At 40.4% G+C, this 25,786-nt stretch overlaps 1 protein-coding gene across 1 annotated transcript in view; it reads left to right on the forward strand.

Annotated features, from left to right (window-relative positions):
- The first annotated feature begins 699 nt into the window (after positions 1 to 699).
- The window catches only part of NWD2 (NACHT and WD repeat domain containing 2), a 62,764-nt gene continuing 37,677 nt past the window's right edge, over positions 700 to 25,786 (forward strand). Inside the window, exons 1-2 of the mRNA XM_030492215.1 lie at positions 700 to 1,871; positions 24,629 to 24,717. Of these exons, the coding sequence (XP_030348075.1) occupies positions 1,721 to 1,871; positions 24,629 to 24,717 (240 nt within the window). The 5' untranslated portion in view covers positions 700 to 1,720. The remainder of the gene's footprint in view (positions 1,872 to 24,628; positions 24,718 to 25,786) is intronic.

A 25,786-nucleotide genomic window follows, 5' to 3' on the forward strand; every position in this document is an offset into this window, starting at 1 on the left:
TTTGAGAATTACTATCTTAAACTCTACCCTTCTGAGTTGGTTGAAATCAGCTTAAAATTTATGGGATGCTGAACTAATAAAGCAACAGCAAGCAAACACCAACAGAATTACTCCCTTATACCCACATGCAAATACACACGGGACACAGATCTGCATATGTCTTGTATCTTTAAGAAAGCAGATTAAAAAAAAAAATCTGCTCAGCAATACTTAAGTAACCCATCTGGCTGTCACCTTCGTTACTGAAGAGCTGAGCAGTTTGCTTTTGCCTACTTTAGTAGCATTATCTCCTTGAACTAACGCAGCCTCCCCTATTGCCGACACTGCCTGCCACAGCGGGCAGGGGCGGGCAGCAGCTGAGTGCCGAAAGGGTGGGGGGACGACAACACCCCAGCTCTTAAATACCGTGTATAAATACACTATAAGGTTGGTTGATATACATTATACATAGCGTATTATATGTATGTAATATGTGTAAATGCACAAACCAGCTTTGTATCAGATACAGCACATGAACTAGCCTATATAGATACTACCCGCATGAAAGACACTTCTCTCCAGCTTTTAAGCACGCCAAAACAGCTGCAAACCCCTCTGCCGGAGTCTGCATCTCCCTCCCGAGGAGGTATTCCCACGGCCCAGATTCATCAGGCTGATGGGTCCCCCCGTGCCCACCCCTGCCCTCCCCCCCCAGCCCCTCCTCTCCGCTTTGCTGCCAGGTCCCTGCCTGCCCGCCCCTCCCCGGGAGGTTTCTAAACTCTGCGGCTCGCCCAAGGCCGCCCGCCCGCTGGGGCTGGGGCCGCTCCGCGCCGCACCGCTCCGCGCCGCCGCCCTCCCGCGGGGATCGGCCCCGGTGCACGGCAGAGCCGCGGCCCGACCCCACCGCCCTCCTGAATATTTCATCGGCGCTGCCCGACGGGATGCCCCGCCACTGACTGCTGCAAAGGGACCGCATTCCGCCGGCGGCTGGCCTCGCTGCTTCCTTCCTCTTTCATTCTTCAAGCCGGGGCTTTTCATTTATTCCGATAAATAAATAACTGATTAAAAAAAGGGAGATAAAGAAAAAAGCAGCAAGAGCATCTCTCTTTTGTAACTGAGCAGGTGGGACTCCTGTGCAGGCGATTACAGAACAAAACACTAGAAGGGCTCTGAACTCTTCAGAGCCCAGAGGATGAGCCAGCAGCGGTTTTCCTATAAAAATCCGATCCCAGGGCTGTGACACACTCGGAGGAGGGAAGGCGACCTCAGCCTTGCCGGAGACGTCCCTGCTTTGGACACCGCAAACCCGAGACACTCGTCGGCCCGACCGCGCAGCGAGCGGCTCTCCCGCCGCCCGGCCTCCCGCTGCTCTCCGCGGCAGCCGCAGGCGGGGCGGGCGGTGCCGGGGTCCAGGCTGCCTCCGTCCCGCCGCCGCCGCCGCCGCCGCCGCAAACTTTCTTCCCGCGCCCTGCCCGTCGCTGCCCGCCGGCGGGGAGCGGCGCGGGGGTCGGCCGGCGCCTCGCCTCCCCTCCTCGCTGCCCCCGCGCCCCGGCGCCGGGCGACGGCTCCAGCCCCAACCGCGCCGCCACCGAGAAGTCGGGCGGTGACCCCGGGCATCCAGACGGTCCGCATGGCCGCTGCCGAGCCAGTGGCGAGCGCTGCCGCTCCCGCGGCGGTCCAGGGGCTGCCGTGAGCCGGGGCCCGGCGGCCGCCCGCGAAGATCGCCCTGCAGCGCGGCGGGATGTGGCCGGCCGGGGCGGGCGGCAGGGTTCCCTGCCCGCGGGACGCGGCGCTGCGGCGGGCAGCTTTCTCCGGGAACCTCTCGGCGCTGCCGTCCCACCTGGTACCGAGCAGCAGGAGCGTCCGCGTCTTCATCAGCGCCAACCCCGAAGGTAACCCGGGCCCGGTGGGCCCCGCCGCTCCCTACCGCCCGCCCCGCAGCTCCCCCTGCCGCCCATAGCGCCCGCGCCGCTCCCCGGGCCCGGCCGCCGTGGCGCTTGCCGCTGCTCCCGGACAGCGCCGGGCACCCCCAGTCAGGGGCTCCGCGGTGGGGCCGAGGCCGGCTCCTTGTGCCCCTCCGCAGCCGTCCCCGAGGGTGCGGAGCGCGGGGAGCGGAGCGGGTTAACGGGGCACCGTGTGGGGCGGCGGGGCGGGGCGGGCGGTGTGGGGCATGGGGCGAGGCGGCCGTGGGGGGTGTGGGGCGGGGTGGCAACGCTTTGGGCGGCTCGATTTGTCGGGTGTCGGTGTATGGGCTCGGAGCGGGATTTGGAGGCGCCTATGTACTCCGCTCTTGAAGTTTTATGCCCGTAAATGACAGGTATAAAAGGCACCGGGTCGGGAGGGTGGAAGAGTGGTGCCTGTCTTTTTTGCGGTAGCGGAACAGCAGGACATACGGGGCACGAGGGTCGGGACAGGGGAACGGGCTGCCTTCTTTCGAAGAGGAAGCTTTTCTGGGGGGATGTTTTGTGGAGCTCTCCTGAGAAGGCTGGTTAATAGAGTTCCCCATTGATTTCACAGCACAGTGAAAGCAGGTCTTAACCGGCAGAGGCTACAGCAAATACGATCTTTTGATCCCGGTCATACTCGACTTCCAAGGAAGCCGGCACTGAAACCTGCAGTTTTAGCTTAATAAAGTCGGGATCGCATACTCGGTATCAGAACTAATTAGGCATCCTGCTACTTAAAGCCTATTTTTAAAATTACCCTTTGATACGGGGAATTTGCATACATTCAGGAGGTGTCATTCCCGCTCGTAAGATTGAAGCTGCTGAAGCATATTCCCACTCGAAGCATGGAAACAATAAATTAAGCGTTCACACCTATGACATTTCTTGTCTGTAAAAATGAGCCCACGGTATTCACAATTCTCTTTCACACCACCACCCACCGCCTTCCTCCCCAACACTTCTAATTCAATAATACTGTCACCTTCTATGCAAACATCAGAGGTCTGAAAACCATGCCTGAAATGACAGAAGAGTTTAAATTTTGAAGTGAAAATTGTCTTGGCACTAATACTTACAGGAGTATGAGAAATAGCGCTCACACGCACAAAAATGGGCATAGCACTGCCTTGAAGAATTCCCACACCTCCAGGTCTTCCAAGTTGCTCTCAACACAAGGAAACCCTCAGCTCTCACATCCGACAACCCTGTATGTTTAAAAAGATGACACTCTTAAGGGAAGGCATGAGAATGCTTGCAGTTTATTGTTGCAATCTAAGAAAACATATATAAACAGTGATAATCGGGGAAAAATGTTTATTTGGCTCTGAAAGAAAATTTTCAGAAGATATGTTATTCATTAGTAATGGATTTCTGCCAGCATTGCCTTAATTGTAGAGCTCCGTATTTGATGTGAACTGCATTTAGGATAGCTTGGTATGTTAGCTAGATACTTGCTAAAATAATAATAACCAAAAACTGAAGTTATTCTAACAGTTGGGGTTTGAAGCCCCATATATCCATTTGCAGGTTTTACCCTTGCATTGTTACTTGAAAATCTCAGCTTTAAAAAAACCCCAAACACTGAGAGAAAGAAAATAATTTGTCAGTTTAGGGTCATTTACATTAGCTTCCTTGCAGACTCACATGGTCACAACAATTAACACTTCTCATGTCCAAAACTTTATCTGCAACATGGCTCCCGCTTTTAAAAATTATAGTATGGGACAGACATTTCAGAGTAGTTACAGATTTTGATTATGAACATTTACAGACTCTAAATTATGAGAAACCACCATGACTATCAGTGATACCACTAACACAGAAGTATTGCTAACTGCATGTGACCTTAAAGAAAGTGTGTATGGATAAACAAGTAGCCTACAATGGCATTTAGGTATCATCTGGTAGAGTACTTAGAAATAGAAATGCTGTTGGCAAAATGCCTAGAAGAGTTCACAATGCAAGAGTTCTGGAAAAAGGTTAAACTCTTTCTACTTAGTAAACCATTCAGCATATTTAAGCCCTCAACCACAATGTATATTTGCCTGACCAAGGCCTTTTTTGGTATTTTTCAGCATATCAGTACAGTTTATACCCATTTGTCTTGATGCAGAGCATTCCTGAAAGGAGCGGGGAGTCCCCAGACTCCCAGAAGTAGAACAGAATACCCCTGGCTGTGCTCTGTACCTGTCAGAGCTGGGATGCCACAGAAGCCGAGGGATTAATCCTGTTACCAGTCACAAAAAAATTTTACCTACAACTTGAAGTGTACAAACTTGAAAGTAGCTTCCTTGAGTTATGTCAATTTAATAAGTGTGTATTGGAGAACTCTGGTGAATCAGTGTTTGGTCTGTTCTTTACAAACATAGAATCATGGAATCATAGAATGGTTTGGATTGGAAGGGACCTTAAAGATCATTTAGTTTCAACTCCCCTGCCATGGACAGGGACGCCTTCCACTAGACCAGGTTGCTCAAAGTCCCATCCAGCCTGGCCTTGAACACTTCCAGGGATGGGGCATCCACAGACTATAGTATGATGGAAACGTGTTATGTTTTTATTACGCAAGTAGGAAAATGGTTATTTGTAAAACTTCTTAGACAAAAATCCCTGAAAAAAACAGTAAGTGATGTCAGTGAGCATGGGTAATAGGAACAAAATTGGTTTGATCTTTAGAAACACTGAATTTGCTTTATTATTTGACTATAAGTCTGTTATTTCAGTAGATAAAAGCAGACATTTTAAATATGTATTTTGGCTAAGAGAGGTTGAGGATTTTGCTTTAAATAATTAATTGATTTTCTCAAGGTATTTGTATTGCTTCAGAGTGATAAGGAAAGTAAATTATATTCACCTGATAGTAATAAGTGCTTTTACTGTTACATGTAAAAATCTGTCGACTGTAACAGCAGTTAGTTAATGACAGTTTCTCTGCTGCTCAGCAGTGCCTGAATAGCACTTTAACAGTTCATATGAAATACAACAGGTACCAACTTCCCTATGGTCCTATTATATGGAGCTGTGACATCAGCCCTATATAGGTTCAGAACATTCCAATGATTCTCGTCACTACTTCAAACTGGAAGTTATTTGAATTGCAAAGTTTGCTATTTCAAGAAATTATGTGGTGATATAATGCAATATTACAAGCTCTGCTTGAAACTGATGCCTTAATGAGAGTTAGGAATTTGTCTTGAAAATGAGATCCTGTGAATTGGATCATACAGTCAGAATTCTGATAATTTTAAATTCTTTTGGCTGTTATGATAGTGAGGAAGTTAGCTCTTTGCTAGTTTGACTTCAGGTCTTGTTATTGCTTTGATTAGTTAAGACATTGATAATTTTGGATTTGGTTGTGAAGGTGACTTGCCTGTCTGTCATTAGCAGAGACAAACGAATGTACTGACGTGGGATATGTATAAAGCCAAATCCTACACACAGGTGGTTCCACTGGAGATAAGATACTAATACCTTTATATAGCACCTGAGCATGTTCTGACATAGGTCCCGTTAGCCAGTCTTATCTCACAGTGTAAACAGGGTTGCATTTAGCGCTTCACATGGTAAGGATGCTCCTCTTTCCACCCATTATTTCAGCTGCATACTGCTTACTGCATGCTGTCCTCTGTGCAGCACCTCTGCATGCTTTCTAAATTCCAACACAGGACTGTGTTTAGGGGATCTTGACGGTTAATACTTTTTAGCCATTTTTTTAGCCATTCAGAACATTTCTGTTATACAAACAGAAACAATTGCAATGAGATCATGAACAAGCTTTGTTTTAACAGCCATTTTTAATACAGAAAGGCTATGTTCGTCACGGGTTCTGTGTCTTCAGTACCCATTTTATGAAACTGTAAGACCAACTACATATAAAAAACCTAACTAATACTAGTTTTGGCATGATTAACAATCTTAAGTATGAAGAGCTATATATACATTTAGGAATGTAAAATGAAGATCTTATTCTAATAGAAGATAGTGCCACCACTTTAATGCCTCCATTGTACAAGGACTGTATAAACCTAACTTGGACAGCTGGAACTTCACCAGCTTCTCCATAGATTACCTGAGTGAGATTTCCTTATCTTACACTATGGAGGGAGTTTCAGTTTTCTTCAGTGGTTATCCAGTTTTTCAACTTAGTTTATTTCCATTGACACACATCATCCCAAACATTGTATTAATTTGAAAAACACTCAATTCTAATAAAGTACAAATGTCTGATGCCAAATTTATGTGTTTTCTCATGATACATAAAGCTAAAGTCTCACCTGCAATTAGTTTTGCTGACTAGAAAAGGATTATTCCTATAAATAATGATTGCAGAAATGGGTCTTAGTGATGTTTTTGTTTGGACCTATTGTTGCAGGCTGCGTTGCAGGCTGCTTTGCAGGAATTACATGCATTTTTATGCATGTTCATGTACGTGTGAAAGAAAAAGTTATGTGCATTTGTAGTTTGGTGCTACTGAACATGAGGGCGGATAACTCAACAGATGAAGAATTATGATTGCTTTAATTATAAAGTTATTGCCATATGCAATAGAGAAAGATATAACCTTGCATTCACAGCATGTTCCAGGTGTATTGTATTATTTTTATCTGAAATGTTGTTTCCATTAAGAAAAATATAATTAAGGAAATGTTAATGTGGAAAAGTACTCAAAAGCCAGTTAATGACAGTTCATTTTGGTCAGCCCCAAAATACCATATGGTGTCCCTACTTGGATACGTTGCATGGAGGTCTTTTTATAAAGACAATTTTATATAATCTGGGTGGAATTTATTCCTTAGCTAAAGGAAAACACAGATGTTCAAGTGTATGAAATTGCAAGGGAGGTGTTGCGGAGATGTGGAGACAAATAAGTCCAGAACTTTTTTTATGCTAAGTGTTAGTTCTGGTTACCTAACTTTGCACCTATTTATGGTTTTACGTGACGCACATCACTGTAGTGTTTAAGAGCTACAAACCAAGCTGCACTTGGGGAAAAAAAAATAAGTTAAATAATTTTAGAAATAAAGCTGAGTATCTTAGAGTTGGGGAGAGCTACATGGTTCAAGTACCTGTGTTTGGTGTGGGCCTTGATTTGAAATATGCCTTATTTCAGGAGGCCCAGAGGTCAGAGATACCTACAATTCATCAGGTTGGACAGAAGCCTGCCATTTTCAGTATTTCTGCCTCTTTGTGATGTTTTATCTCTTTCATCTTGTGCCACAGAACAACTCTGTTGTTGGTATGGTAGAGCAGAAGGCAAGATCTGACTCTCCATGAGACTGTACGACCAAGTCTTACGTAGGCTTTAACTTCCTTTGCAAGGCAGGGCTGGTATATCTCAAGCAGAACCAGTACAAGATGATTTTTTGCCGAGCAGATCCTGAAGCCTTTGTTCTTGTTAGAGGAAATGTTTGGTTTGGGCTAGGATGGAGACTGAATTAAAGTTTATTCTGCCAGGCAGATAAACTTGAGAAACTGTTGATAAACTGTATGAGAAGAACTGCTTTTTATGTCCCCTGTTCTTTTTGTGGGTTCTTTGCTTAGGCAGCCTGGGGGCTGGGCTACAGATTTGCTCCAAACATACCAAATATGCGAGTGGAAACATTGAGAACTTTTGCTCAACAAATTCTTTTACTCACCTACTCAAAAGACAGGATGTGCATTTGGGGAATAAGACTAAGATCAAGAAGTGTGGGATTCTTTTTTAGTAAAACAGCAAGCTATTTAAGTTTGTTGGTTTTATTCTTTTGTCTTGATATTTAAAAATCAGAAAAATTACCTGAAACCCAGTCACCTTCCTGCTAAGCAGCATCTGAAATTATCAGCTCCAAAAGTTTGGATTATGTATTTACCCTATCTACTTAAAAAACAGCACTTGAAATTATTAACCACATGACCAGTCCTTTTTAATTAAAAAAAAAAAAAAAATTAGAAATGTATTTTTCTATGATTTTTGTATGTATCTATATGTGTATACACACATGCTCATATACACACAAGTTATATAAAATAGTACAAACTGTATAAAATGTTATAAATGGATTTATAAAACTCGGACTATTGTCAAACTTGCTGTTCGTATCCCTCGTGAGAACTGAGTGTTCATGTTCAAAGGGCATCACGGAAGGTTGTAATTCTAGCATTACTGAAGAACAGCCTAGGTTTTGTTAAATGCTTTTGTAAAAGTAAGAGCTTTACAGAGGAGTTTAGATTTTATCCACAAGTAAACTTGTAAACATTCAGGGTTGTGTGCACCTGCAGCTTACGTTCTATGACTCTTTTTCTTAGTATTGGAGAAATACTGTTAAAACAGAGCAGAACCTACAAGTTCTTTTCTTTCTTTGTAACTTTGCAAATATTGCATTGTTTCTTCAGATGTATTTGCACACTAGACTGGTTCCTTATGTTGTAGTTTAGGTATATATACATACATATAAATGTATGTATCTTTTTATTCAACTAGAAATGCAAAGCAGTTAGGATGTACATGGGACGCTGGAGCATGGATTGTTCTTGTGCAGAATGGCCACCCTTTCAGTGACAGACAAAGAGGAGCTTGAGGCCCTTGTACACTTGACACAATTTCTCAATACAGTGAGGGACAATGGAATACTTGCGCAAATTCCATGTGATACTAATTTCTCAAATAATATGATAGATGATGGACAGCAGTAGTATTGAGTTGAGGCCTTATTGTGAATCATTCCCTTAGCAAGGTGTGAGACCTTGTTTGAGAGACAGCATAGTGCAAGGCAGCTTTACAATCAGTGCATCAACACAGAGGAGCTGCTTTCCTGCCTGATCGAGGCCAGTGGGATGACCTCTCAGCTAAACAACATTCTACTGTGCAGCAAACTAAAGAGGATTTCTGAGGATGTGTTTCAAGGAGACCACGTGTATTTGGTGGTGGGATTTGTGTAATCACATAAGAACAGTGTAGTACAAAGGGTACATAACTTGGCATCCTGTCTCTGAGCTTATTGCAGAGAAATAACTCCTTTTAAGAAACTTACACTACGCGGGTATATGCATGTGTCCCATATGTGTAAATACACAAGAGAAAATCCTACATTAGACTTTCAGGTTTTGGAGAATTTTAAAATACTGATTACAGAAAAAGAACTTTTGATCAAGGAATGCCTGAACTTCTAATTCAAGATACGAAGGCAGTGCCTGAGCCACAGTTTTTTGTCAGCTGAAATTTCTTTGCATTTTCATCTGCTGAAAGAGTGTTTCGTAATAAGATGTCCTTTCAGGCGACAGTAATAATACATTAGTAATACTTAGGTAGCAGTAATTGAGGGTTTTAATATATTGAAGGTGGTAGATATAAATATAATGTAGTCATAGATAGTTATGTGTATGGAATACAAAGAAATCTGGCAGTTTTTAATATACGCAGTGCTGTTCAAGACAACTGCTTTATCCCCTTACTGGAATTTTAATTACAGAAAGATAATAATAGAATTAGAGAAACCAATTTAATCATAGTTATGCCAGTGCACCTCTAAAGTAACTCCACTGGCCTGATGCTACTCTTACTAATTTAGGTGGTGTATCATAGAGACCCTTTTACTTACAAAATCTTTAGTCAAAAGGGGAGTAGGTTAAAATCACAGGTAGCCAAAGACAAGGAGTGTAACAAGGTAAAGAGGAAGGAGCCCCGAGTCAGCTCAGAGTGCCATGTGCATGCTGCTGTGTTGAGCAAGATGTACCACACATACCTCTTGTAAGCCACCCCATCACTACCATAATTACATGCCTGCCTCTACCTTTGACCTGGCCTTAAGCTCCCTCTATAAGCATCTGCTACTGCCCATTGTTGGAGACAAGACACTCTGCTGGACAGACCTTATGCCTAAGCAACTACAGTCACTCTTGTACAGAATCTGGGTCTAGAGAAAAAAAGTCACCTTTACAGATTAGATTTATCAGGATGTCCAAAATACAGTTGGTGCCAGAAACTGGAAAGACTAGCAAATGGCAGGACTTCCACACTGGACTTAATCCAGAGACATTCTGTTGCTAAGTATCAGTCATTGCAACTGATCAAATAGCTGAATAGATCAGATTTCAAACTGTCAGAGCCTGACAAATCCTTTGTACAACCTGCTACTAGTGTTTGCTTGGGATTGCACAGCTGCAATCTTCAGTATAGTAACATGCCTCTGTGGTATAAGTAAACACTCAAAAATATTTATTTATAGAGTACCTTCGCCGTCTCACCTATGCCTTATAAATCTCCAGCTTTGTCCTCCAACTTTCTTACCTGAGTCAGGTATTGAGACATACAGTTATTATAGCATGTGTATGATACATAGCAATGTTATTTGTAAAATTATTATTTAAAGTCTTTATTTAGTAATGTTTTACAAAACACTAAGATGAAATGAGCATTAATGACTAAGAGCCGTATCTGGACAGCTTCAGTTTCAGAGAGCAACCCTACTGTAGTGTTTGCTATTGGCAGGCATTTCTGAAGCCTAGGCCCTTTGATGTGTTCATATTATTAAAAAGCATTTGCATTTCTTAGATGCTACAGCACTTCATAAAAGTACAAAACAGCCATTCAGAAGCATATAGAAGTTTAAAGTTAAAAATCATTGGCAAAATAAACAGCTTTTGCAAACCCTTCAAAAACCTCTTTTAGCATAGCGTTTTCAATGTATATTATATATTAGTTAGTATTGTTTATCTGTGTTGTACAGGATTGATGCCTGACCATGCAATGTAGGAAAAAGTGACTGGCACCTCAGAGTATATGTAACAGAAGTCCTGATGCTGCCCGAGCTTACACTCAATGTTTATTCACAGACAATCTCACTGACTGGATTTTATTAGATTAAGGTTACTTTGAATGATTGAGAACCATTGAGTAACCATGTAGGTTTAATACTTTTAGATGAGAGGAGTTATCTGTATTTGCAGAGTTGTTCACGTCAGCTCTTACATATAAGATAAATGAAAATCAAATGCAGTAAGGTCGGAGTTAGTGAGTTAGAGCAACGGAGCCCAAAATTTCTCCTCTGACCTTGGCAGTTTCATATGTGTGATGAAAGAAAAAGAGATCACAACAGGGGAAGAATGATAATGATATATGTATTTAATAATCTGTGAGGTCCTTTGCTTCCATGAATTTGTCTAGTTGCTTTACTAATTAGTCAATAGTCTTCGTACTTGTAGCAACCTCTCCAAATCCTGAGATAGATTATTGCCCGGTGAAATGCCTAATCCTGCTAACTTCAGTGGGAATTTTGTATGAACAAGACCATGTGTATTCAGCCAAAGAAGAGATGTCAAAAACCAGAAGTGGAAATATCTGTGGAGCAGCACTACCTAAAAGCAGATCTCCCTAAAAGAGTAACTTTATCCAAAACCATCATTGTAATGATCCATTTTTGTCTATCTGTATATAGAAAGAGAGGTTAACTGTGAAGATCTAGTTATCTGAATATCCTAATTTCCATGGGGTTATTAAAACTGAGCCATACTAAGAAAAAAATAAAGACATTACAGTATTCAGTAATCTCAGGAGCCTAAGGTATGGAGTCTAATCTAAAGAAGTCCAGTGTGTCATACAGGACTGTAGTCTAAGGCTTATTTTATTACTAAGAAGTTTCCACACCTAATTATGCCAGCATGACGCATCTAGAGAATCTTCCTTTACTGCCACAATCAAACATAACATAAATCATGTATAATTGCTTTATAAGTGATTTATTTCAAAAGGAAGGACTTAATTATTTTTTTCCCCATCTATTGTTGTTTAATAAAGGCCCCACAAATTCTAGAAAAAGACATCAAAGGAAAAATATTTTCTTACTTGATAATAGTCCTGGTGGCTGGACTCATAATCTGTACTGTTCTGGCAAGACGGAGTAATTTGTTCTGAAGAAAATGCCTATTTTTCTCCATCATCTTCCACCCTATAGTATTCCTGATAGCTGATACTGAGAGCAGTGTGCAGTAAGTATTGATTTTCCAGTGGTTACTGAAAAATACTAGGAAAATTATAAAGTCATATTATTGTTTGATAATGGTCTTGATTTACTTACTTACATACTTACTGGATTACATTTAACTGTGATCAAGAATTATGCAATGCTCTTGAAGCAAGTTATTGAAGCATTCCTGTTTACGTGATCCCTAATTTGATGTATCAAGACACTAGCAAAGTTTGTATGATGATTTACGTTGAAAAGCAAGTAATTTACAACATGGGATTATAAAGAATTAACCAGTCTGTGGTTAGCAAAAGGAGTGTCATTGAGTTAAATGACATACAATTTAAACCACAGCCACTAATTTATGTGGCTGTATAGAGCGCTAAGGGACCTCAGGCAGTTATTTCATTAATTGATAATTTATATTAGTGCAAATCACAGACTAGAAGGCTGGAAAGGACCTCTTCAAGGCCTCTGGATCTGTCCTCCTGTCTGGAGCAGGACCAAACATACCTGTGCCATTCCTGATAGAAGATTGTCTAGCTCTTGATGAGCTGTGTCCAAACCCGTTAAGAAAATGCACAGGAAAGCAGACTGTACAGCATACTGCTGCACTGCCTTCACAGCACTACTGCTAGGGCTTACAGCAACACAGACACAAAGTAAGTTCATTCATCAATAAAAATCACCAAAGGCAAAAAATTCGCTGAAAATTTCCTTGCTTAGAATGAGTTTCAGTGACTTTCACTAATGTGTGTCATTATTCATAAATGTCTCAAATCCAGTTAATGCCTCTTCATCCTTTTACTATGATAAGAAACCGATATATCCATCCACACAAAAGATAGATAATATAAAGCAGTAAACTGCCGTAAAGAATATTCTACCATGGATGTTTGTCCTGCAATGGCCTGCATGTTTCAGGTGAAGCTTTCCTGCAAATGAGGCATTTATGAAGTGTCTAATAGCTCATGTTACAGCTTTTCCTTTGGGGCTTGATTTACGACCGGGAGGAGTAATCCCAGGAGGGAAATCATGTAAATATTACAGGATTTCTCTTACTTATCTCCTAATTTATTCTCATGTAGGATATTCATTATATTTGAGATTAATATCATTTGGTCAGATTTGTTTAATGTCAGTCAATGAGTTAAAAATATTTTTCAAAAGAGAACAGAAGACATGTAGAAGACACAGATGATCATTCATTCCTCCTTTCTTTAGAAAACAGAGTTAAATGCAAATGATATCCTTATACTCCACCTGTTTTAATTCTGCATGTTCTATTTTATGCTTTCCGTAATCAACCATAGAATCATAGAATCAACTAGGTTGGAGAAGACCTTTAAGGTCATCAGGTCCAACCATTACCTCAGGACTGCCAAGTCCACGACTAAACCATGTCACTAAGGGCCTCATCTACACGGTTTTTGAATACTTCCAGGGACGGCGATTCCACCACTTCCCTGGGCAGCCTGTTCCAATTCCTGATCACCCTCTCTGTGAAGAAATTTCTCCTAATATCCAGTCTAAACCTCCTCTGGTGCAGCCTGAGGCTGTTACCTCTTGTCCTATCGCTTGTTACCTGGGAGAAGAGACCAACACCCACCTCACTACAACCTCCTTTCAGGTAGTTCTAGAGGGTGATAAGGTCCCCCTCCGAGCCTCCTCTTCTCCAGACTAAACAACCAAACCATGTATAATAAACAACTAAACAACTAAACCATGTATAATACTATATATTAAGCAATTCCATTGCTGGTGTATTGTTCCAGTCTTAATACCACAGTCATCTCCTCACAGTCATTATGTAAATTGAAAATTGTTTCAAATAAAAGAATTTAGATCCCCAGTTGTGGATTCAGTTGTAGGTTTGGAAGATAAAAGATGGTTTGCACATCTTTTCATCTATTCTGTGGCCAGGGGACAAATATCTTCACAGGCACTGAGAAAGACTGATAGTGTCTGGCAGTCCAAGAAATGGAAATGAAGCCACACGTTTTCTACACTGCTGCTGAGAGTATAGTGTCATAGAAGATCTTTGTCTTCCTTTAAAGGTAATTGTAAATCATGGGGTAACACTATTGTGAAAATAAGAGCAAAGAGTTGTGGAAGACAGCTAAAGTCATTTGAAAGTACTAATTCAGAAGACAGTCTGTAGTTCAGCCACTGACTGATTAAATGCGTATGCCGGTTCTGGCAGTTCTTCAAATACTATTTGCTGTATCACACTGGTGAAAGATATTTGTGAGAAATTGAACTTGGTTGTTCAATTACATCAGCTTCTCAAATGGAGCAAGTTACTAGAACATGCCCTTCTTCAATTACTAACTCCTCAAGATGGTTAAACTGCAAATTTACTATTACCTTAATATATATAATATATATATAATATCAAACAAATGTGGTTAGCAAACAGAAAAATGAAATCTGGAACAAGAAAACAATATCTAATAATATCAAGGCATCAGAAGAATATTTGACTCATAAAAGCAGATACATTCTAGAATTTATTAAAAATGGCCTTTTCAACTGGATTATATAATCTTCACTAAAAATAATGCTTAGATGAATCATTGGAATTGGAAAGGGTAAGGGAGAACGGAGGTAAGATAAATCACTTCCTTTACATGTCAGTCACTGTTTTCATCTCAGACGTTACATAATCCATCAAAATGAGCCAGTTCTATGAATTATTTGGCCATGTTCAGTGATTTCTAGTGCAGACCCCACCTGGAATTATCCATTTTAAAACTGTTGTACCACAGTGCTTGTAAGTGGGTGGTTGTAGCTAGGTAGAAGTTGTCTGGTGGTATGTGAAATAGTCCTTTTGCAGCTGCTCTCCTTTGCTGAGATTGTCATGTACTTTCTGCATCTTTGATAGCTGTTTCTTCAGCAGCCAAGAACTATTCTGACTGTGCAGTGGTGTTATTTAGTAGTCCTCTCCATTTAGCATCAAGAAAAAAAGAAGTCTGTTGCAAAGAAAAACTATTGATGCAGACTTACTGCATTGATAGCAAGCAGCACCTTTCACTTCTTCTGTGGGTGTCTCTGCACACCCACAAATGTCATGTTCAAGACTTTTTCATCTTCTGGCATAAAAGTCTTCTACATTTTTCACCTGAAGCCCATACAGTAAGCTACATTTATCAGTCACGCTTTCCAGCTGTACCAGCTGACTTCAGCAGTTTTACAGTGGTGCAAACTGTGGCCATGTTCCACCAAACTTAAGGAAGAATATGACCTGGACTAGAACTTTGTGGCTTGTGAACTTAAACAGAACATTTAGAGAAGGGAAGGGCAACTTTACCGGAGAGCCAACAGTGCTTGCAGAGCTCTTCCATAGCTTTGCAGCACTGCTAGATGTAAAGTCACATCAGAGTGTTTACTGGAGTTTCTTCAGAACGAGGTGTATTTAATGGGCCTGTGCCGGCCTGTACTATGAAATACATGTGCTTTTATGAGCCCTGCTTTCTCATGTTTTTTTATGACCCACCTCTGGTTTATGCCTTCTCAAAGCCTACAATATACTTCTTTGTTGGCTTCCAGCACTTGAATCTGCAGTTCAGTTGGAGGCAGAATGTCTGTGACATCCCATTGCTTTATTGATTGCCACTGCCTCATTACCTCAAGTGCTTTAGTAATGTACTCTGATTGTTTTCTCTTTGGTCTAGTGATATCAGAAAAAAAAAAAAAAAGTAAAGCTACAGCAGTATATACAACTTAATTTTTAACAACATTTTCTAATGTTGTACAGCTTTTTTTTTCTACTTTCGAGATAATTCCACAATTTTTCGAAGTGTGAGTTGACACCTCTAGATGAACTAGTAGGATTTTGGCACATATCTTTGTTACTGCAGTGGCCCTTTTTATGTCTTCTGTTACACATTTTTACACAGCTCACTCAGGAGTCCTCTTTTAGGTTTCACAAGAAGTTTTTCTTTCATGTTAGTTTTGATTATAGTTGCAAATTCTTGTCTTTGCAGGCTTTGCTCTTTTCCACTTCTTAGTTGTAATAAGCTCTGGTTTTCTGCAGAGATAATTTTCAGACTTAATTTTGGTGTCTCTAAACGTGCTGTGTCTTCAGTTTCTCCTGTCACATCATTTAATTGCGTAACAATAATTGTTTGTAAATTGTCATGTTTTCAAGAACTTTTCCTAGCTTGCTTTATTACATGAAATAATTAGATTTTGTTGAATTCTTCCACTTGTGCAGTTTGCAGAATGCAAAATTCTCTGCCTGTAGAGATTTGCCTTCAACCCATGGTGCTGCCAAAGCTCCCACTGTGCGTTGGCATTTGCATTTGCAGTGATCGCCACAAATCATAGTCAAAGGACGCAAGGATGCATAGGATCCCAGGCTGCAATCTAGGGACCATTTGCAGGGTTGGGAAAGCATTCTGGGTCAACTCAACTCTTTCTTTTTTCTTCAAGAACTTCTACATGTAAGGGTGCTGTATTCCCAAGGGATAATGTGAGGTTATTTATTAGGACACATTACGAGATAAAATTCTGCACCAGAGTCCTCACCCAAACCATACCCACTAGATTCAGCGAGTATGTAGTGTTTGTTTATTTATTAATTTATTTATGGATTGAAGGATTTCATCCAAACTCTGTGGAACTCAGTAAGCCATTGAAAGTTTTAGGGTTTCAATACGTGCCACAAATGTAGACCTTCATTTAAAATCTGCTGAGATTAACAGATCTTTCCATTAACATCACCAACCTTTGGATCGGACTTGAAATTTGTTTCATGTAAGCATACCGTACACATAACGAAACTCAGAGCTCTCAGAAACCAAGATCTGTTTTAAATTGCGAACACAATCATGGGTGAATAATGGCAATTTGAATCTTGGTATTTGCTTTTCCCTCTGTCAAGTCAGTTCCATACTGATACATCCCCTAAATTCTATATTGTAACCTGGGTCTTGTCCCCTTTGATTTTACTAGTTGCCTTATTTTTTATACATGTAAATTGATAACTGGGTGTTATTGGTAAGCCAATAGGTGGCACTGGTTAATCATATTAACAGTCAAGATGCAGGATATTGTATAAGCATGATGTCGCTGTGAAATGTGGCCAGCTATTAAATATTATAATTAAAAAAATAAGAAATACCTATCCTACATGTGTTGTTTTAAATTTGTCATCTTACAGAACTGAAAATAGGGAAAATTTCAGAGAAATCGGTTTTAAAACTACATCACTTTAAATTGGATATTGTTTGATTTGGGGCTAAAAAAGAAGAGCAAATTGCTGCAACTAGAAGTTTTAGGCTTATAATTATGCCATACATTTTGAATCCTGCCTCAGGTAGTTAGGTCTTTTGTTTTGATAATGTGTTTGTTTAAATGTTCTAGCGCAGACCACAAAGTCACATCCTGTCATTCCTTCACAACTGAGAGACACGTTTCAGGATTACTTACTATTTAATTTTATTTTTCATTATTCCTTCTGGCTTTCATGCCAAGCAGCTATTCCTTTGGGCTCAAATGCTCAGCCCACTGTTTTTGGGTTGTTGGTTTTTTTAAGCACTGAGAAGGTTGAGGAGAGGGAGATGCCACGAATGTTGTTATGCAATAGCCTGGTGGCTAGAGCGCTAACCTCTGAGCTGAAGAACTGCAATCTACATCCTCCCTAGTCCAGCAGAGTCACGCATGCTTTTTGCATATCTCATGATCACCATCAGGCTGGCAGAGGACACTCAGCCGTATACATCACAGTAATCTTGTAGTATTTTGCTAGTCAGAATTTATTTGGAGGGTTACTATACGTTATAGGGTTTAATTTAATGAATGAATGGCCTTCAATCTGTCCAGTTTCTCATTTGCCTTCCATAAAAAGCTGGTAAGAGACCCCAGTGTTGGCAGTGTTGTGTGGGGAGGGGACACTGGAAGAAGTGAGCCAGGCCAACCTGTTACCATTCCCGGTCACCTAAAAAGAGTCTTGGGAAGCTCTGGATGCTTATTCTAATGCTTTCTAACCACAGAAACCCCAAAGGAAGGAAACGACAAGCCTATGGATTTAATTTTCTAGGAAGGCAAGGATACTAGGTAGGTCAAGTCATTTTTGCTTTTATTACCAGCTACATAGAATCATAGAATCATAGAATGGTTTGGGTTGGAAAGGACCTTAAGATCATGTAGTTCCAACCCCCTTGCCATGGGCAGGGACGCCTCACACAAGACAATGTCGCCCAAGGCTCTGTCCAGCCTGGCCTGGAACACTGCCAGGGATGGAGCATTTACCACTTCTTTGGGCAACCTGTTCCAGTGCCTCACCAACCTCACAGTAAAGAACTTTCTTATATCTAACCCTTCCTCCTGCTTAAGTTTAAACCCATCACCCCTTGTCCTATTGCTACAGTCCCTCATGAAGAGTCCTTCTCCGGCATCCTTGTAGGGCCCCCTTCAGCTACTGGAGGGCTGCTATGATTCAAACTCATTGCTTGAAAAGTGCTCTGAGACTCCCAGATGAAAGGCACTATAGAAGTGCAAATTACTTATTATTATGGTATTATTTTCAGAGACAAGGTTTCCATAATATTTAGGGACATTTGTTACCTTCTAGTATTCAAAGCTTTTAGTAGCAGGGGTAATAGACAATGCTATTGTGTGTTATTAGTAAAAAAGTCAGTTTACAGGGAACAATTCAGTTGAATAGCTGTTATGTGACAAGAACGTACTAGCATTAAGAGGCTTGGCAGTCAGTTCCTTACTTGGTTTTGCTGCTAAGTAATTTCTTATTTGCCTCATATCCTCAGAGAATTCAAGTGCAGAGATCCTCACTGCAGTTAATAGACAATGGACAATGGTTATAAAATACCCATATTTTTTAATATTGCAGTGCATTTAAAAAAATCCTGTGACAGGAGTCTGTCCTACCCATCCCTCAAATGTAAGCATTTGGAATACTTCGAGAAAGCAAATAGCTGGGTGACTTAGTGGATTCAGGACTAGATTAGAAATACTCTGCTCATCCAAGGCTTCCATATAGATCAGAAGCTCCAACATTATGTGTTAACAAACATTACCTGTGTGCATTTGTACAGGAGACTAAGGCTAAGCTAGCAGAGAAGTAGGCTGTGAAAGAGGTAAGGTCAAGACCCCAGGACGCTTCTGTCCTGACCCACTGCAAAGCATAGGAACATCAAGAACACGGGAAGATACAGAAATTAATCGTTCTGTGGATACAAGGAGCTGCTTTTTCCTGGGTGATAGGCTGGAGCTGAAACCTTCAGGCAGCTCTGGCCCCATATAACGTTTGTTTCTGTGGTGCCTCGAACAGCTACAAGGGCAGCTTTTCTTTTGTTCTTCTATTTCTGCCGTGCTTCTTCCAGGTTCAGCTGCCTGCCTCAACCTGTTATGTCAGTCAACAATTTTCCTGCTAGCTCCTGCGAGCTGGGTACTGCAGTGTTCCTCTGTCAGTCAAAGAGTAGCAGTGCAAACACCCTCACTGCTTAGGATTTTGCCTGCTAGAGGGCCTTAGCTTGCATCATGCATGGGTAAGATTATTTGTGGGTTACATTTCTGTGAAGAGACTGTCAAATTGAATGTGCTGCTTCTTTGAGGGTTGTTGAGTGGGGCTCACTGTCCCCACACCGGCACCCCCTGCGCAACACACAGTAGCAGGATGGGGCTGAGCAACTGCCCTTTCAGCTGCGTCAAGCCATGGTTGAATAAGACTCCGTGTGACTGCAGCCTAAATGCATGGAAGAGCCATTCACATCACTTCCACCAGTATGGCCAGACCAGTATGACCACCAGCATGAAGAGGAACTATTTGGTCTTAGGGCAGAATAACTGATGCTTAAAAATGGGCAATTTCCATCGGGCTTCCATGTTAACTCTTTCGTTCACTTGCATATGCGCTTTGAAATGTTCTTCAACTAGGATATTTTCCGTAACTTATTTTATCCTGTAGATTAATGTTTGGCAACTGTTTGTAAATACACATCATCAGTTTACTAACGCAGGAATGTAAAATGTACTTTCCCTATTAAAAATAAAATAAGTGACTTTAATAGCAGAATAGCTTGTGTTTGAAGGTCAGATTTTGGCGTGGAAATAGTTCACACTGAGAAGCAGCACCTTGGAGAACTCTAACGAAAGCTGGCAGTGATTTGACTGAGCTACAAGCCTTCAGAAATCACACCTCACCCAAACAATCGTGTTTAAACAGTGATTGCCTATTACTTGGCAGAAAGGCTATAAATGCCCATGTGGCTATTTCAGTTCAGTCCTCAGCATTACACCGCAGATGCCTGGGGAGAGGGAGAACTACAATGGCATTCTAGTCAGTTCAAAGTGTAGAGCTGGGCAGGACGGTGTGGTTATGGACCAGCTTAGGAGGTAACTATCCGCAACTGGAAGATATGTGTTCAGCAAGTCACTGTCTTGCTCAAGGCCGTCTGGTTTTGGTTTCATTTAAATATTCGCAACATGTTTAGGGTTGGGTTTGGTTTTTTTTTTTGGTCCTAACATTTTTGGAGATGTAGTTTCATTCTCACAGTTTATTGTAGACTGTCATTTGGATTTCAGAATATCAGAATTAAGGAGGTGTATAAAGCTCATCTCACAGCTACTTTCTCATTTTGTCTGCTAGAAGAATGTCATTTAGTTAATCCATTCATCTGCAGCAGCAGCCTGGAAGGTAGAATTTGCCTGTGTGACACAGTTGTTGTTAGGATCTGCCAGCTTCACAGATTTGCTGTCACTGTAAATCAGGTTAGATTTATTTAATTAAGCCAGCTTATCTGCCATCCATACTAATTACTGTAGTTATTCTTAACTATATGCACTTCTGTTTCCTTAAAGTTTCATAACTTGTTACAAATACAGGAGTTCTTAAAATTCATTAATATAAGCACCAGACTCAAATTCCAATTAGATGAGCACATCCCATTAGATTTGGAGGTAGGAATAAAAATACAGGATGGGTATGCTGAGTGTCTTATCCAGAACACAGTTGTAGTTCAAGGAATGTTTTATCTCTCTCTGTTTCATTTATAAGGTATTAGGAATGTAGCACTACTCTTGCAGTGTGTTGTTTCATTTTCTGAACAAGACTCTACAAGTTACGCTGCAGGGAACAGCAAAATGTTCTAAAACTAGAGCCAGTGGGGTTCTGCAGAGTAAATCCTATGGGCGTAAATGGAAAGTAGCAGAATATCTGTTGTATGCCTCAGAAAATATATTTCCCATTTATCATTTAATCGTGTTTACTCTTATCTTATGCCCTTTTCCAATATTTTTTTTTCATTCCTGCAACTTGGCCTATTTAATTCCCTCATAAGACTGTTCTGCCCACTGCCACATTGATTATTTAAATCTGCCATTGACTGATCATTTAAAAAACTGCCAACAGTATCTGTGAACAGTTGCTTCATGACTACAAAGCTGTAGTCATGATTAATTTCCATTTAGAGAGGCAAGAATCATTTTGGTTTAGTTCAGTAACTCAGTAGTAAGTTGGTTTTCAACAGTTTATTCTACTCAGTCATGAAGATATGATGCTTTGCGTTTTCATAGACTTTCATGCCAATATTAACCTGTGTTAACACAAAAATACAGAATATATAGACTGATCTAAGGGCCTCAGTTACTGTGAAGGTGGAAATAAAAAGTGAAGTATTTCAAATGAAGCGAAGTATGCAGGCAGCTTTTATCTAAAGGTACAGCAACACTGTGCAGAAAGTGACTCCAAGCTAGAAAGAGAAAAGTTGCTTTGGAGCCAGAATAATACTGCTGTGTCAGCATAGTGCAACCCTCTGGCTGATTAGCCTTGTTAGCTGTGTACTACATTCTGCAAGAAAAGGTTGACTTAGGCGCTAAAGTAGAAGAGAAGATTAATGACTGTGGATCCTAAGGAGAGAGCAACTCATCCGTCCCTTATGTACTAACTCCAGCAGCTCTGGGCTGGGAGCTTTGTTTTTGTGCTCCATTCCTAAATATTTGTAGGATATGCCTGTATTCATCCAGATCTGGAGTACATTTCTGAGGTGAATCTCTTGATCGTCACTATCTAATATACTTTGACTCAAATCATAGAGCGATCTTGGTGTGTATGTACTCGGTTCCTTTTGGATGAAAAACAGGAAGATAACTACAGGTGGCAAAATACTGGAACAGATTGCCAAGAGAGGTGGTGGATGCATCATCCCTGGAGACATTCAAGGCCAGGCTGGATGTGTTTTTGCGCAACCTGATCTAGTTGAAAATGTCCCTGCTTATTGCATGGGGGTTGGACTTGATGACCTTTGAAGGTCTCTTCCAAACCAAACTATTTTATGATTCTGTGATTCTATGATCTTACCTAATACACTCCAAATGTTTGAGGGTGTTGAGCCTAATCCAAAGTAAAATCCCCTGAAATACATATGGCATGGACATTGAGTCCTTGGCACCAGATATTTTACCCTACAGTTTTGCTCCTACTGGCCCACACAGTAGTGAAAGTCTTCCCAGGCACCATATGAGGCACCTGGATGAGTAAGGCAAACCTACAGGTTCTTATGACAGGGCCACTGCTGGTTGCAAGGGGGCTTAGGAGGACATCTAGGCTGACGTCCTCTAAGTGGGAGGGAGTATTAGTCCTGCCAACAGTAACTTGATCAAGTGTGAACTTGCCTATTTGAGTCTTTAAGAGTTCCAAGGACAGAGGAGCCTCTCCTAGGTCCAGCCACTTCCCAAGCCGTAGTACATTGTCATTACCTCTGTTGTACTGTTTGACACTACCACAAAGAGTACAAAGACACTACTACTCTATCATCTCTGTAAGTGCCTTAGAAGTGTTTGCAGGCTGTGATTAGGTCCCCCTCCTATTCTTCACGCAACTAAACAAGCCCAGATTCCTCAATCTCTTCTTGTAGGCCATGTGCTGTTGTCCCCTGACCATCTCAGTAGCCTCTCCAGTTTCCTCCCCATCCTCCTGATTTGGGGTGCCCAGAGCTGGGCACAGCACTCCTAATACAGCCTCTTCAGTGTCAGGGAGAGGAAGGTAATAATTTCCTGAGAGGGAAGTGAGGAGATAGAGGGTGAGGCCACACTCTTCTGAATGTAGCCCAGGGCAGAGTCTGTCTTATTTGCAGTCTTCAAATTGGGTATATAAAAGCTGTGTACTTCACATTTAGAATCTCGCCTTGAGTGGCGCGCTCACAGTCAATAGAAAGCTTCTGATGGAGCAAGGACCATACTAATGCTTTTGGACTGTTGTCTTCAGAACACATTAGCATAGTTAGTATATTTTAAATCATTAAATCATAAATACATAATATTATTGCACTTAGAAAGGATGTTTTATGGAAACTACTATGCCTTTGACTTTTTTTCCCATCAAAAGTTTGTGAAGGAAGAACTGTGGTAATTCATATAAACTGTATAAAGATCATGCCTGTACTTTTAAGCCTTTGTGGTACAGCCTTTTTACCTTGATGAAGATTTCACAAGAAATAATTCTGTGGAGGTGTTCTGGATTGCTTTCTATTTATAAAAATAAATGGTAATTATACCACACATTTGTGTAATATTTCAAAGGTATATTTAAGTATTAAGAAGAGTATTATGAATTTGGTGTAATTAATTAAATTACAGAGTTCAAACTCTCCTAGAATTGCCAAAATAAAAAATACTATAAATCTGTGACCATGGTTCTATGAACAGATCTCTGACTTAAATCTATCAGCAGTGGCTCTGATACACAAAACATTGTTAGATTTGCATACATATCTCTGGTTTACAACAACATGGGGATTGTTAAATCAGTTTTAACCTATGCTTTGTTTTAGTGCAGTTATACAAATATTGCTTTAACTGCAGTAGATGTTCTCCATCATTCATAAGTTAACACTTTTATTTTTCATCACATGATGCTCAGATCTAGTGTTCTACAACAGTTGTGTTTTATTCTCAAAAATAACTTAGCAACGGTGTCATTTCTCATCCCTCTGTGTCTTAACTCAGTCGACACTGGTCATAATCTAGACCAAGTAAAATCCATCACATATCTTAGTCTTATTGGGAAAGACAATAGAATTTCTTATCTATACAAGATTTCATTACTAACCAAATTTACTTCATACATTTGACAGTATGTTTCTGAGTGATATCTTTTATATAAATGTGTCTGGATTACTTTGGACACACAGAACTTAACCATTTTGGTGTCATTGCCATTTTGTACTTCGTTATCAAAATATACATCATTTTGTATAGTAAGAATATATGATGTCAGAAATGTGCATTTAGCATGATAGCAGGAATCAGCTGGACCAAAATATACCATAAATAACACTATTAACAGCTATCTTTTGTTTAAGATAGTATCAGATTAAAGATGATGAAGAAAGCGATAGTGTTTGACACAATGTTGTTAATTCATGTTATTGATTTATTCCTTAAGTATAGAGATCTCATTCATCTTTGGTATATCTCTTTGTCCCGTGATGTTTCTTATTCATAAAATTCAACTTCCTGAAAGTTAAATAGAAGTCAAACTGATAAAGAAATTCTGACTGCTGAATTACAAAATTAATTCAGCTGCAGTGTATTGAAATATGCTGCAATAGTAAGATGCGTATGAAGGCTAATATTGCACAACATCCAGTTTGGGGATCAATTCCCAGTGCTTGATTATCATTGGTGGGGAGAGAGGGGTGCACATTAAGGGCTCTTTTTTTATGTGATAAACCTGTATTTCTGAATAAAAGAACTGAATTTATCTAAATACTGTTAATAACATCTCTTTCCCCAACACAGATACAATAGCAGAAAGGAGTGCCCTAAGAGAACATGTGTATCCCAAGCTGAGAGAATTCTGCAGGGAAAACTATGGGTTGGAATTTCAGGTACGTTTTGTTGTGTTGAATCTTTCATTATTTTTTCTTGAAATTAACCCTCTCTAGAACAGATAACATTTTTAAGTATAATTGGTAAAATAGAAAATTGCAACAAATGTATTTCATGTTAATTGTACTTAATTGATGTACTTAAATTATTTTACAGGCAGATTTGAGGTAAATTCTGAACAGATGAAAAACCACAGTTTTACAATGCAAGTTTACACTGATGGTACAAGCAATATGGCAACAAACTGACATCTTTCACATTAGAAACTTAATGAAACCACCTCTATTTTAGATATTCAAAGTATTTAAGAAGAAATAATGTTACATCTGAATTACCGTGTTGTACTTCTAGATATTTCAGGGACTGTAGTGATAGGACAATGGGTTCAAACTTAAACAGGGGAGATTTAGGTTAAATATAAGAAGTTCTTTACTGTGAGGGTGCTGAGGCACTGGAACAGGTTGCCCCGAGAAGTTTTGGCTGTCCTATGGCCATGTTGGATGGGACTTTATTTATTATTTATTATTTATTATTTATTGTCCATGGCAGGGGGTTGAAACTAGGTGATCTTAAGGTCCTTTCCAACCCTGACTATTCTATGATTCTATGATTCTGTGATTCTGTGATTCTATGAAAACATACTTAAGTGTAAGCAACCTATTTTTAATTTCGTGTAATCACTGAAGTAGCACTATCTGTATATTCATGTAATCATTATATCTACTCTACCTGTGGGTTTGTTTTCCACTGTAATGTGGAAAATCATCTAAACAGTTGAATATTGAAACTGATTACCAAAATGAATTGAATATGGAACATTTCTATTGTGATTATATACTATGGAATTTGCTCACTTTAATGTCACTTGTAAAATTCCCATTGCTTCAGTCAGTTCATGTTTTCCTTTGTGTTATGGAAGACATATATCCATCCACATCTTTAGGAAGAGCTAGTTGGTAATAAATTGCCTTATAAGTTTCATTTGACTTAAAACACACAAGTTTGGCATCACAGTTAAAGTCACTGGTACTTTTAAGTCAGATATATCCAAATTTACAGTCCTGTAAA

Source organism: Strigops habroptila, chromosome 7 (assembly GCF_004027225.2).
Source record: "Strigops habroptila isolate Jane chromosome 7, bStrHab1.2.pri, whole genome shotgun sequence".
Lineage (NCBI taxonomy): Eukaryota > Metazoa > Chordata > Aves > Psittaciformes > Psittacidae > Strigops > Strigops habroptila.